General features: G+C 37.7%; 1 protein-coding gene across 2 annotated transcripts in view; it reads right to left on the minus strand.

Moving 5' to 3' along the window:
- Positions 1 to 14,722, minus strand: part of DYNC2H1 (dynein cytoplasmic 2 heavy chain 1) — a 453,597-nt gene that overhangs the window by 12,100 nt on the left and 426,775 nt on the right. For both annotated transcript variants that reach the window (XM_056794452.1, XM_016433898.2), the window contains exon 88: positions 6,408 to 6,524. In XM_056794452.1, coding sequence (XP_056650430.1) covers positions 6,408 to 6,524 — 117 coding nt within the window. The remainder of the gene's footprint in view (positions 1 to 6,407; positions 6,525 to 14,722) is intronic.

Below are 14,722 nucleotides of genomic sequence, written 5' to 3' on the forward strand. Positions count from 1 at the left end.
CTTATAAAAGCTATATTTCCTTCAACTTTTTTCTCTACCTATCCAACTTCTACTCATTCTTCAAGGTTCAGCTCAATTGCTATATTCTTCAAAAAATGTTCTTTGTTTATTCAGTAATCTCTCTCTCATGAAGTATTTTATATGGGTTGATCTAGAATCTTCCTGAAATTTCTTTCAACTTTCAAATTTTGTGATTCTGTAAAATCATAACATTTAGTGTAAGGCCCTAATCGATGTTATGGTTTAGAGGCTCATAATATAATCTCTAACATATTTAGATTTCTCTTTGTAACATAAGTATCATCATAATGTGAGTAGAAGGGATATGACAGAGTGGATAAAGAACTGGTTTCAGTGACAGAAAGACTTGGATCAATCCCTTCCTCTGAGATCACCATTTTAGGATGGAATATGGTCATGTTTCACCTTCCTTATACCTAGAGCAGACTTTCTTTCCTTCTTACCAGATGCACTGAATTAAGCAAATACCCTTCCCTCTCAACTTTCTTTTCCAGTTCTGTTTTTGTTTTGTTTTGTTTTTTAATTTTGTCTTCTTGGACTAGAAAATTAGTCCTTGGAAGATAGTGACTTATCTGGTCTTGTATTTGTATCGTTAGACTTAACACTGTGCCTGCCATATTAATGCTCCTTAATTATTAAAAATTAATTAATGATAATTGGTAAATTATCTTCCTTTTTATCTAGCTATCTCATCTATTATTTATCTATCAACTTCTGTTTATATAACCTTGGACAAGTTACTTAACCTTTTAGCACAAGTGATAGAGATGGTGACTACCTAAGTTTGCAGGAATTTTCTCACTTGGAAGTTTCTTATACTAATAAAATCACAAGTCTAATTCCTATTCCTACCCCTTAATTGAATTACTTAAACTATAATAACTTACTTAGCTTGTTCTAAATCAGGCACTAACTGTCCTATTCAATTCTGGCCACTGGATCTGTTTAAGATATGTGGAAGAGGCATGCATACAAAGGACAGAAGCTGGAGATGGGTCATCTGTCTGTCAAAGGAAGATTCCATTTGGAATGTGACTGGGAAACAGTTGAAGGCAAGAGCCAACTGCTTGACTGGATTTGAAGGCTTTGGGCTTTCTGGCTGACTGATGGAAGAAGCTGGGTTTATCTCTGGGACTTGGAATAATCAAGCTGGAGGTGGCCTGGCTGATTTGAAGGCAGAAGAAAAAGGATAGAAGTCCCTATATCTCTCTCTGACTGGCTCTGTTTCATGCTAGTGACTGAATTGCCATTTCTCTCAATATCCTCCAACATAAGACTCATTGTAGATAATAGGGGAAAACCCTATCCCTCTTACCTTATCCTCTATCTTTCCTTTTTTCCCCAATAAACTCTTACTTGAGACAAAGAAGCGAAAGGAGTATTTCCTCTGAAACATGCTAGCTCACCCTGAGTGACTTAGAAGGAAGTTGCAGGGAGAAGGGGAAATTGAAGGGAAGAAGAAGGAAGGAAGGGATTTTGGAAGAGGAGAGGAAGGGGGATTTAGATGGAGGAGGGTAGGCAAAAGAAGATAACTGTCTGATCCATTAGTTATCTAGTATCCATCAAACATCATCTATTACAGATATAAGTGTCTGTTTAGATTAAAAGACAATTATCCAGCCACATACCATTCTTTGAACAATACATATTTTTCATCTACTTGGTGTTTCCTGGGTAGATAAGATTTAAGTGTTTTCACTGTTTTGAATGATTAAAAATCTCATAAAAGCTAAAATTTTAAATCACTGAAAGCAGAATAATTTTATTATATGAATCTAAGAACCCAGAGTGCAGTATTAGAAGAAGTACTCCATCAGTAGTCACAGAGGACCTAGGTTCAAGTTTTGGTTTTGCTATTCAATTAAAAAAAAAAGTTAAAGTGCTCCTGAGTTCAAGGCTAGGATGTATGGACACAAAGACATAAAGGACATGGTCCTTGACTTTGAAGCATGGGCATTTCTTGAGAGAAGAGAACAATATAGATTTCTAGCAGGAAATAGCACTTGACCTTTACTTTTAAAGGATATAAAAATTCCAAATGGTAAGAATATGTTCCATATATGGGATTTTACCTGTCCAAAGGCATGAGGAATATGAAATCCAGTGTATGAGGAACAATTATTAGGTCAATTTTACCAGAAAGGAGAATAAGTGATGATTAAGTGAAGGATTAGAAGGGGAGAGATTTGACACGGGGGGCTGATCAAAAGGTTTTTTTTCAGTGGTCCAAGCTAGAGGGGGAAAAGAAGCTGCCTTAACTAGGGTGGTGGACATATAAGGTGAAAAAACAAACACGAGAGATGTGGAGGTAGAATTAACAAAACTTAGCAACTGTTGGGCTATGGGAACAATGGAGATAAGGATTGAAGGCAACTCTTGTGCTCTTGTGTACTTGAATGGATGATATTTCCTTCATTATAAAAAGGGGAGTTTGTACAAGGTATGGTTTGGAGAAAAATAATGAGTTTTGTTGATGAGGCTGAATTTGAAATGTCTACAGGAAATCTGAGACATGTTCAACAGGCTGATGGTGATGTGAGACTTACGTTCAAGAGAGAGAGGAGCATATGGATTTGGAAGTAATCTGTATAGAGATTACTGGACCCAGAGGAGTTGATGAGATCACTAACAGAGAATATAGAAGAGAAAAAAGTCTACGGCAGATTCTTAGATACTCAGATGTAGTTTATATGAACAGGAAAAGAAACAGATATAAAAAGAAATAGAAGGAAAACCAAGAAATCAAAGACATGGAAGCCGGGGTAGGGCAGAATACCCAGGAGAAGGAGGTGATCAGTAATGTAAAAGGCTATAATAAAGATCAAGAAATATAAAAATTGAGAAAAGACCATTGAGTTTGACAGTTAAGAGAACAATGATTAGTTTGAAAAGAACGGTTTCAGCTGAATGAGTATGGATCTCAGTTTTCAAGTGGTAAAGATGATGAATTTAGTTTTGTACATAAGTTAGAAGTATTTATGGACCATACTGGTGGAAATGTTTAATAAACAATAGAGAGTAATAGCCTGGATTTCAGGAGGTAGGCCTGGATAAGTAAATCATCAATGTAAAAAATGATAAGGTCACCAAACAAGAGAGGATACTGAAAGATAAAAGTGCCCAGGAAAGAGCAAATGAGACTGAGGTCAGACAGGTAAGAAAGGAATCAAGACAGAACACTGTCACAAAAACCCAGACAGGACAGAATATTTGGGAATAGAAAGAAAAACTACACTGTCAAGTACTTCAGAGAGATTAAGAGGATGAGAATTGTGAGGAGGACATTAGATTTGACAATAAAGAGAGCATCAATATGCCTAAAAATAATAAAATTGTATTAACCAGAAAATTAATTCAAACAAAAATTGAGATGAGCCACAAGAGACAAGGTTAACCTGTAAAAATCATTATTAACAATAAAGATAAAGAAAACACCATAAAAATCTTTCATTTACATTAATAACAGAAACCATCAATTAAGCTACCTATAACCTATATAATGACAATTATAAAATAATAATGTAGAAAATAAGAATAGAAGCAGTCAAGGGTCCAATAGTAGAACCAAGGTCAAACAAATTGTGAGATAATTGAATAGTATAACAATTGAGATAGACACCTATGAGGAATTTAAAGAAATATGGAAAGAACTTGATGAGAGGATGCAAAGTTAAAAAAAAAAGGCAGATGAACAAAGCTGTGATCACAGAAAAGAAGTGAATAGATATGGGAACTTGCATGGATTTAAAGCAATAGAACAGCTATAGCATCTAATGCATTTATTTATTTAAACATATATAGATGCAAAATAATTTTAATTGGCTGTTAAAATACAGCTATTACAAATATTTTTCAAAGGGTAATTGTCCTTGTTAGGATTCTTCTTTTAAAATGTAAATATTTTAGCAGGTAGTAGAAACTAAGTAAACAGCAAGTTGGTAAGATTCTTTCTTTCTAGACTGGATAGATGGGCAGTCTGAAAGAACTGGTTTTTCAGAGGGGAAAATCACAGTACAGAAGAAAAAGAACTTTGAGACAAGGTATTAAGTCCTCAGTATGAAGTTTTGTTTAGGTATGGCGCTGATCTGATAAAAATCCTTCTTATGTTTGGAAAGAGAAATCAAGTTACTTTTAGCCATTTCTGCTCTAGGTTAAAGTTTTAAACCACTTTACTCATAGAATCTCTTTTAAAATCTTTAAACATTTTTAGTTCCCTGAACTATCTCCCATTTAGTGAATTTAAAATTTAGTGACAACATTGGACAGAAAACAGAGTGGAAGAATTATTCCCAGAACTATTATGTCATTATTTTTTATATAATCTACTAAAATAAAAGCTTTATTCATAAACATAGTACTGTATATGGCTAATTCATCTTCCATTTGTATCAAAGGGTTTGTTAGCAGCACGTATTTTTCTTCTACCTAATGAGAAATTCTTAATTTTATTTTTCACTTTGTGGGTCTTTTCCCAAAACCATGCAAACTTACATTTGTCCTCATTAAATCTCATCTGTGTTTAAGAGGAATGATATTTCAATTAATTAAGGCTGTTAAGAATTTTATGTTTGTTTCCCAAAATAGTCATTCAAGTCTGAAATCATCTGTAAACTTGGTGAAGAAAATCTTGATTTCTTCATATAGGTCATCACTAATGAACATAATAAGGTTCAAGACAAATTCCTGAAGGACATGGCATTATGTAACATGGCTCTTTTATTGATAATTAACCTTTGTGTATAGTTTGCAAGCCATTAGAGTCACGAAGGTTGTAATAAGGCCAAAATGTCATATGAAATATAATAAAAGGCCAGAATGAAATCAAGAAGATACTTTATATGTATGGCTCCCTCTTGTGCATGTGGTCTCTTATACTATGGAAAAGGAAAATGAAATTATTTGACATAAAGCCAAAGTACTAAATTCCTAGTATTTTATGCTCTTTAAAGTTGATTTCATATCTGTCCTCTTCTCAAGTGATGCTTGTTAATTGATGTTAGCTTATTTTTTATGCAGGGCATTCCATGTTTTTTTTTTTTTAATTAAAAGTTCTTAAAGTTGACTAGTTTTGTTTGAATTGTAACTACAGGATTGGACTTTTTGTATACTAAATAATGTTATTCTATCAACACTTTGAAGCTATTTTCATGTAAGAATAACATTATAGACTTGAGATTAAGAGATAAAAGATACCATTTGCGTGTTTTAGATTTTTAAATGATTAAAAATAATGATTAAATTAGAAAATTATGCAAACTTTTCTATTGATAGGAATATTCCTTTTTATTTGGTTTTAGGAAATAGGAGAGGTAGCTTGGTATTGTGGCCAGAGGGCTGGCCTTGAAGTCATGTCTTATCTCTGTCTTGTATGATCATGGGCTAGTCACCCAATATCTCTGTGACCCAGGCAATTGTCTAAGATTGTAATTCAAAAATGAGTTGCTAATCTGCCTTCATTGAGGAAGTTTTCTCATTTAGAGTTCCCAGTACCTATCCAAGCATAGATTTGGAGCAAAAACTTGATAGTACAATAAACATTGAGATTTGTCTGTAATTAGGTGTAATGGTATATGAAATTCTGAATTACTCTGCACATTCTTTAAAAAAATGTTTACAATTTATTTGATATGACAACTAGATATAATGCTATTAAGTTATATAAACCTCTTATTTTTAAAACTTCATATTAAATATTTCTCATATTCTATTTTTCAAAATTCTGCTCATTATGAGAGCCTTCAAAGACTGGGGAAGCAAAATTGGTATATTAATAGGATTTGGTTTTAGAAGAAAAATGGGAGATCACCTAATGCAGTGGTTCTCAAACTTTCTAATGCCATGACCCCTCAATACAGTTCCTCATGTTGCAGTGACCCCAAACCAAAAAATTATTTTGGTGGCTACTTCAAAACTGTAATTTTGCTACAGTTATGTTTTGGAATGTAAATACCTGATATGCATTATGTATTCTCATTGCTACAAATTGAGAGGTTGAGAACAGCTGACCTAATGGAATTGTCTAATTTTATAGATAAAGGAACTCAGGTCCATTGCCTATGGTTATAGAGATAATACATTAAAGAGCTATCCTATGAAATTGAGTCTCTTTTGATTACAAATCCAGAGCTCTTCTTTACTTCATCTTTGTTAAACATTTTGTTGGTAAGGCTATATGGAAGCTTTAGAAAATGTTGTTAAATTTGAGTCTTTCAATAATAAGTAAAATCATATAATACCTTAAATAAATAAAAAATAAAACAATAGGTGAAATGTTTTCCTAAAATCTGGTCAAATGTATCAAACTGGACAAGGTATAGACTATTGCATTTTTTTAAATGTGAATCATAGGACATAGCAGAGACATCTCCTAAAAAGCTAGTTAGTACCTGTGGAATCCAGGACATATAACAAGGGAGGACTGAAGATACACTGGGTGAGTCATGTTGGTTTTCAGAGAGTCGATTTCCATCAAAACTGCATCCTTCCAAAAGTAAGCCACTGATCTGTGTTAAAAATGTAGAAAATATTTAAATTTGAGTCAAACTATAAGTAATTATAATATGTTTTAATAAGGTCAAAGACAACAGTTCCTATTGTGAGCAAGGGTTCAAAGAGAAAGAAACTCAAATTTCTAATGTTACATGTGAGAAAAATGCGAACTTAGAACAAATCAAATCAGTTCCCATGGCAAATTTTCTTTGAATTCAATTTTCATTTTTAGTAAATGCTTCAGAAAATAAATATACATTAGCAGTGATGTAACTGTAGGTGGCATGGATTTGAATTAATGAGAACATATTGATCCTAGCAAAATACACATTTATGAGTGATGTCAGTGAGAAAAGCAAATCACAATTTTGGAATATGCATCTTTCTATTCAGACACTTGGCATTACTTTTAAAACATCAGAATATTTTTTCAATGCATGAATATAAAATGCTTTTGAGAAAAGTGAATCTTAAAACTGCTCAGACTCTACTTCAGAACATTTGATTAAGCTATTCCCCATTTTCTACAATGGAGATACTTAGTCAGGAATATAATGAGAACTTTAAAATTACTCCACCCTGCTCAGACAGTGCCTTAAGGGAAGATAAAATTGTAAAATTCCTGATTGAACAATGAAAAGTCCCCAACTCATACTTCTAGTGAAGCAAAAACCCTAAGCTAGGTGGTCTATTTTAGATCTAATACAAAAAGCTGATAAGTACCTATAAAGTTAAAATTAATCACTAAAAGGTCAAGCTTAGCAAAGAGATGTGAAATACTCAGAAGATATAATCTAATCAGAGAAGGTGATAACAAAAGAAGATGTGAACTAAGAATGGACAGTCCTGGGAGAAAATGTCTACTGTGTGATTGGTAGATGTGAAAATTTAGGGGAGGTGACATAAGAGAAAATTCTCTTTCAAAGGAGGTCAGGAGTTCAGAGGAGGCTCTCTGAACTTAGTTGGAGTTTGGAGTTAGTTTGGAGGAGCTGGCTCTCTGAACTGAGTTCAGGAGTTGAGGATTTCAGTGAAGGACTGGAGTTTTGCTTTAGGATGATCTTGTGGTGAGTGATAAAAGACTGACTAGTCTCTCTTAAGGCTCAGGCCTAGGCCAAATAGGCCCTTCCTATTATTTTCTCTTTTTATCTCTCTCTCCCTCCCTTCCCTTAAATTCCTTCATTTGTATTAATTAAAATCTCCATAAAACCCAGCTGACTTGGGTATTTTCATATTTGGGGATTTTTCCCATGGCGACCACTTATTTTTGATTTAAATCAAGATACTAAAAATTATCTTTACAGTTTTGGCAATTCACAGTCTTGAAACCCACATTTTTGCAGTTACAGAAAAGCATTACATTTTCTAAATTATTCAAATTTGTATTGTATATTTCTACTAGGCTAAAATCACTTACCATATTTTACATTATTATAATTTCAAATTGTATAAATTTTACTACATGTGAATATTTGATGGAATTCCTTAGTTGTACTAATCTAGATGAGGCTGTAGAAGTAAAAACAAAATAAAAAAGGCATATGTGCTGAAAAAGTTAAAGACATGGCCACAGCCACTGGGAAGTTTTTGTCTCAAAAATCCTTGGCATCACTGAAAGGTTCTATCAGTGTAAATGATATTAAGACAAAGCACCTTGTATGAAGATCAACTATGAATGATTTAGATATTATCAGCAATGCAAGGATACAAGACAACTCCAAGGGACTCATGATGAAAAGGGCCATAAAGGAAATAATGAAATCTGAATGCAGATTGAAATGTATTATTCTCACTCTATTTCTCCATGAATTTTTCTCTAGAGTAAACAATGTGTCTTCTTTCACAATGTGGTGAATGTGGAAATATGTATTGTATAATAACACAAATACAATTTATATCATATTATGTGGAATCTTGGGGTGTGAGGGAAAGAGAATATGGGTCACATAATGTGAAAAAAATGACTATTAAAAATTGTATTGGCATGTAAAAACCTAAGTTAAAAAAAAAAAAAGACAAGCACCAGCATCTGCTTGGCCTCTCTATGTGTTTAGTTAGTAGTGGTAGTCTCTTGGTGATCGAGAATGACTATTGTCTTTGTGCAGTTTCATCTACGGTGTACCCTCATGTGGCTTTGGAGTCCAAAGGCTGAGGCGCAAATTTTGTGGCACATGGGGCATGGGACGCCAGTTGTTATGGGAGGTGCGGTTGTGGCCTGGTGTCGGCGTTCCCGCACAGCGGCAAGACGTCGACGTCGTTCATCTTCAAAGGTGGTGGCGGCATGGTGAATGTGGGTTCACCAGCTGCTTCTGTCAGAGGCAGCGAGTTCTAGTTGCTTTGGTGTAATGCCAGCCCACTTCAAGCTGCACTTTAGCTGATCCTTGAATCTTTTCTTTGGTCGGCCTTGTTTCCTGAGTCCAGCTGACAGTTCACCATAGAATACCTGTCTTGGTATTAGCTGTGGGTCCATGCGGATGACGTGTCCAGACCATCATAGCTGGGTTTTGAGGACCATGACTTCAATGCTGGTGGAGTTGGCTCTGTCGAGGACTTCCTGATTGGTGATTCAGTCCTGCCATCGGATCCTCATGATTGACCGGAGAGAGAGTTGGTGGAATTGCTCCAGCTGCTTCATGTGCTTCAGGTACAGTGTCCATGTCTCACAACCGTACAGGAGCGAGCTGAGACCACTGCGTTATACACTTTGAGCTTCATCGCAGGGCTTACACCGCTGTGTTGGAGGACTTTGCAGTGCAGCCGCCCGAGTGCCTGGCTGGCCTTTTAGATCCTGGCATTAATCTCATGGTCTAGGGACCCGTCGTTGGCGATGGTGCTGCCCAGGTACTTGAAAGTGTTGATGTTAGAAAGCTGCGTGCTGTCGATTGTAATACACAGCTGGTTCGTTGGCCTCCCTGGTGCAGGTTGGAACAGTACCTCTGTTTTGCTGAGGCTTATAGTCAGGCCAAACAGTTTTGTTGTGATGGAGAACCTGTCCACAATGGTTTGGAGATGATTTTCTTGGTGGGCCATGAGAGCACAGTCATCTGCAAAGAGAGCTTCCAGGATGAGTCTCTCTGTTGTCTTTGTTTTTGCATTCAGGCAGCGAAGGTCAAATAGTGAGCCATCCAGTCGGTATTTGATGTAGACGCCCAGGTCTAGATCCATCACAGCATGTCATAATACTTGGGTGAAAAATAGGTTGAATAGTATCAGAGCAAGGACACAGCCTTGTTTCACGCCATTGGAGATATTGAAGCGATCAGAAGTCTCTCGACCAGATAGGACTTCCCCTGTCATGTCGACATGAAAGAGCTGGATCAGTTTGATGAATTTTGCTGGGCAACCAAGCTTGCTAAGGATCACCCACAATGCGTCCCTGTTCACTGTGTCAAACGCCTTTGTCAGGTCTATGAAGACAATGTAGAGACTCAGGTTCTGCTCAAGGCATTTTTCCTGCATTTGCCTCACCGTGAAGACCATGTCGATGGTGCTGCGATCTGGTCGGAAGCCATATTGTGATTCAGGCAGGTTCTGCTCTGAAACAGATGACAGGAGTCTGTTGAGTATAACACGGGCAATGATCTTTCTAGCAGTAGAGAGTAGTGAGATGCCTCTGTAGTTGTCACAGGCTGCTCATGAGCCTTTGTTCTTGTATAGGGCTACGATGGAGGCATCTCTGAGTTCTGGGGGCATGTCTTCCTCTTCCCATATGTTGGTCAGCACTATGTGGAATGCCTGGAGTGCCTTTCCATTGAAGGCCTTGTACACCTCGGTTGGGATCCCATCTTTACTGGATTCCTTGCCTGCACTCATTTGTTTAATGGCTTTTTGGATTTCCTCTCTTGAAGGAGGGACTTCAAGTTGTTCAATGGAGAGGTTTTGGTCAAGGGCTCTTTGGTTGACTGAAGAGGGTCGGTTGAGAAGCTTACTGAAGTGTTCTTTCCACCTGTTGCTGATGCTTTTTATATCTTTTATGAGAGTGTCACCATCAGAGGATAGCAAGGGAGTGGTGGTGGGTTTTAATGGCCCATAGACAGTCTTGAGGGCACTGAAAAATTGTTTGTAGTTTTTCATATCAGCAAACCACTGGATTTCTTCTGCCTTTTTTTCCCACCATCGGTCTTTCATCTTCCTGATCTCACGCTGCGCTGTGGCTTGGAGAGACTTGAATCTGCCCTTTTTAGGAGCAGAGTTTGGGTTATTTTGCCACTCCAAAAAGGCTTTGTTCTTCTTGCTCAATAGGTCTTCAATAGCAGTGTTGTTCTCGTCAAACCAGTCCTGGTGGTTGCGTTGTTTGGGGCCTAGGACTGCCTTTGATGTTTTCTTCACTGTGTCTCTGAACTGGTTCCATTTCTCGGCTGAGCTTGCAGTGAGTGGTCGCTTGGCAGACAGCTTGTTGTCGAGACAGGACTGGAATGTTTGCAAATAAGATGGATCTCCAAGACGACTCACGTTGTAAATTGTGCGAACTGTCTGGGCGCGTTTTGGATGGTGAGGCGCAATGTGCATTTGAAGAGTCACTCTAACCAATTGGTGGTCTGTCCAGCATTCAGCTCCTCTAATGGCTCTGGTGATCTTTACATCCTGGATGTCTTGCCGGCGTACAATGATGTAGTCAATGAGATGCCATTGTTTTGATCTTGGGTGCATCCACGTTGTTTTATATTTGTTCGCCATTCTGAACACAGTGTTCGTGATGGTGAGTTCGAACTCTGAGCATTTGCTGAGTAGCAGTAGGCCTTGTTGTTCATTTTGCCCACGCCGTGTTTGCCAAGCACTCCTTTCCATCTTTCATGGTCCTGGCCAACGCGGGAGTTGAAGTCTCCCAGTAGTATCAGCTTGTCATTTGTGGGCACTGAGTGCAGGACGGCACTCAGGTCAGAGTAGAACTGCTCGATGGTCTCCTCTGTGTTGGTCAGTGTTGGGGCATATGCGCTGATGATTGTGGCATACCGGTCTTTGCTGAGAGGCAAACGGATCTTCATGAGCCTCTCGCTGATGCCCACAGGCAAGTCTGGCAGCTGTTTGAGCAAACTGATCTTGATGGCCAGGCCAACACCGTGGATTCTGTCTTCATTTGCGGCTCTACCTTTCCAGGAGAAGGTGTATTCAGATGTGGGTTCGCTGAGTGATCCCTCTTCTGGTGAGCATGTTTCGCTTAAGGCTGCGATGTCGATGTTATATCACACCAATTCTTTACCGATTAGAGCTGTTCTTCTCTCAGGTCTTGGGGTATTCTCTCTATCAAGTAATGTCCTGATGTTCCATGCTCCTAGTAGGAGTTTCTTTATATTTTTTCTTTGATTTTGACCGCTTAATGTGGATGACCCACCAGTCGCGGTGTGCTGAGCGGGTGTTTATAGGGCAGGCAATGTTTGGGACACCTTTCCTAGTCCCCTCCCTTGATTAGGGTGAGCAGTACTGTCCTAGAGAGGGCTGCTCATTCGCCCAGGATGCTGCCAAACGTCCCTGCTGCCCATAGGGCCGAGCGACCACTGGTCCGTGGGCCTCCTATATGCAGGATCTTGACTACAACTGCCAGTGGTCACCTCCACCTGCTGCGTCATCACTCCCCCATTGCCGCAGGTCTTGAAGAGGTTGGACGGGGTTAGGATAGATGAGTGTGCACAAAGATACTTGTGCCTGAAAGAGATTTAAGTGGAAAAGCCGACACACAGTGACAGTCCCACTCTCTCAGCTTTGGAAGCCTGGGTCTAGTGGCATGAAAAATTGTTACGTCTGGAGACTTTCTCAGCTGTATTGGATGGCCATGTTGTCTTTTGTGCTCCAACATGCCCTGAGTACTCCACAGTATTTTGCTGCATCGCCCTCTCAGCTGTTGAACCTTCTTATTGGTTTCTTCCATCTGTTCAGCCGTAGCAGTCTTCACAGTATGGGATGTATGGGGTGCTCAGGGAGGGGTAGTATCTCTGATATGGAGGGCTTGTCATGCCCTCCTAGGGCAGCTCTCCAGCCTCTGACCCTCATCTGACACCCAGCTCTCACTTGTGACTCCCAGTAGCTGCTAGCATGTGGCAGCGGCCACACCCCGGGCAATGGCTTCGACAAGCCAGCCAAACCTTGTGAGGGTAGCCATCGGGTCATCGACCCATGGTGAACCAGGGCTTTGCTTTCTATGTGACTGGAAGCTAAAACTTCCCATATGTGCTATCTTGATTAGAACATGAGCTCCTTTAATATTTGGATTGTCTCCTTTTCCATTTGGATCCTTAGTGCTTTACATGAAAAAGGCACTTAATTTTTTTTCTTCCCTTCATTCAAATTCATTTTAGCCTTTCTTGATCCCCAAGCTACTAGGGTCCATTCTCATCAAAATTGAGTTCATATGAATTTGTGTATACTAATTTATGTACATGTCCCCTCCCTTATTAGTCAGTCAACAAGCATTTGTTAATTGCATACTATGTGCCAGGCACAGTGCTAAGTACTAGAGAGAGAATGCAAGTTCCTTGAGGTCAGGGAAGAATGAATACATCATACTGAAGCAAAAAATGAGATAGTAGCAAATACAAATCATATGAAAATTAAGATTAACATCTCTCACTGACCTTTGACAAAGCCAATTCTTTGAGCAAAGCACTATGCTAGATATAGGGAACTGGCACTAACTTACCTTATCTTATGTTACTGGATTTAAAAAGGAAGTTGAAATAAATATTACTTTTATAAATGCTAGAAGATTTTCTCCCTAAGAATGAGTTATTCTTTTTCCAGTCACATTTCATAGTAAAAAGATAGCTGTTTAGGGAGATAAATCAACTATAAAGATAAAATTTCCTAGAAATACATAACGGTATAATTCTGGCCTGACTTAGGACTTTTCTCAATCACTATAACTAAGTCTTCAGATATAATTTAATAGTCGTGGGATAGGATCATTATCTATCAGGGTTGTCTCCATCCTGCAATGTAAATTAAATTAATTCTTTCCCTAAAAGTTGAGGAATCCAATAGACAAGTAGTTGAAATGTGCAATATTTATATCTGCTTATCCTTTCCAACTTTTATCTATCTCTTTTATCTATGTCTACACATAAAGTGAGTAAGTGGTGATCCTACTCAATAAGCTGGGGGACATCCTCACATTCTGCTGTCATTTTGATACCATTGGACCATTCAAAGCCTCTGTCAGTTATCATTCATTCTTGTCATATGATAAAATAATCTTTTTTGGTCATGTATTTGTTTTGACAACATCCTTTACAGAACTTCTATACAGATAACTAATCATAGTATCTTATAGCTTAGTTGAAACGTGGAAAATTGGGAGGACAGGAATTATTATTATTCTGTATAGCACAGCTGAAACTGCGCTGATGTACAGTCAGGGGAGTTGAGTCCATTTCTCAGCTTGGCTACTTACCACCTGTGTTACACAAGCAAACTACTGAAATACTCTTGGGTCTCATTTCCTCACTGTGAAAATGAGGGCATTGGACTAAATGACCTCTAATATCCCTTCTAGTTCTAAATTTATAATACAAAGGTCATTGCTTGGAAACAGAATCTCAAAGGGAACAGATTACATTTCTATATCTCTGAAAGGAAAGTTTAAGTCACTTTAATAGAGCAAAAGACAACTGACACTTAGCCTAGCAGCCTGCTACATGAGCTAGAAAATTTGTTTTGCTGTGGGAACATCATCTATGTACTAATTATCCTCATATACTTCTTCAATGGGTTAAATTTACATATCCATAATTTGGATGTAAAGGATTAAGAGGCAAATTATTAAATTTAAAAAACCCCTAGCACCTCTTTCAGCTCTAGTACCATGGAAAAATGTATAATTCATGCATTAATAAATTAGGGGGGTGACATTGGAACAAGTGTGATTTCCATGCTATGTTCTGGAACTGAAAGTATGAGTTTTGATTTAAATTGCATCAAAGCATAGTGGATACAATTTAAATTTAAATTTGGAACTAAAGCATCCTCCAAGAACACATATATTGAGAATTTTTTATGTAAAAAAGCTGTCAGATATTTAAATAAATTAATCTTATTTTCTCTTGAATTCAACAATTCAAATTTAAAATGACAAGGATGACACATTTAAATAATTTATTATCAGAGTTTAGATAGAGACATATTATTTTCATAATATGCATTTGTTATATTAAAGGTTATGAGAAAGTGTGCTATACTAATTAATTCCTTTATGTTTATGACACTAGTCCTTGACAGAGTAAAG

This window comes from Monodelphis domestica, chromosome 4, assembly GCF_027887165.1.
Source record: "Monodelphis domestica isolate mMonDom1 chromosome 4, mMonDom1.pri, whole genome shotgun sequence".
NCBI classification, from domain to species: domain Eukaryota; kingdom Metazoa; phylum Chordata; class Mammalia; order Didelphimorphia; family Didelphidae; genus Monodelphis; species Monodelphis domestica.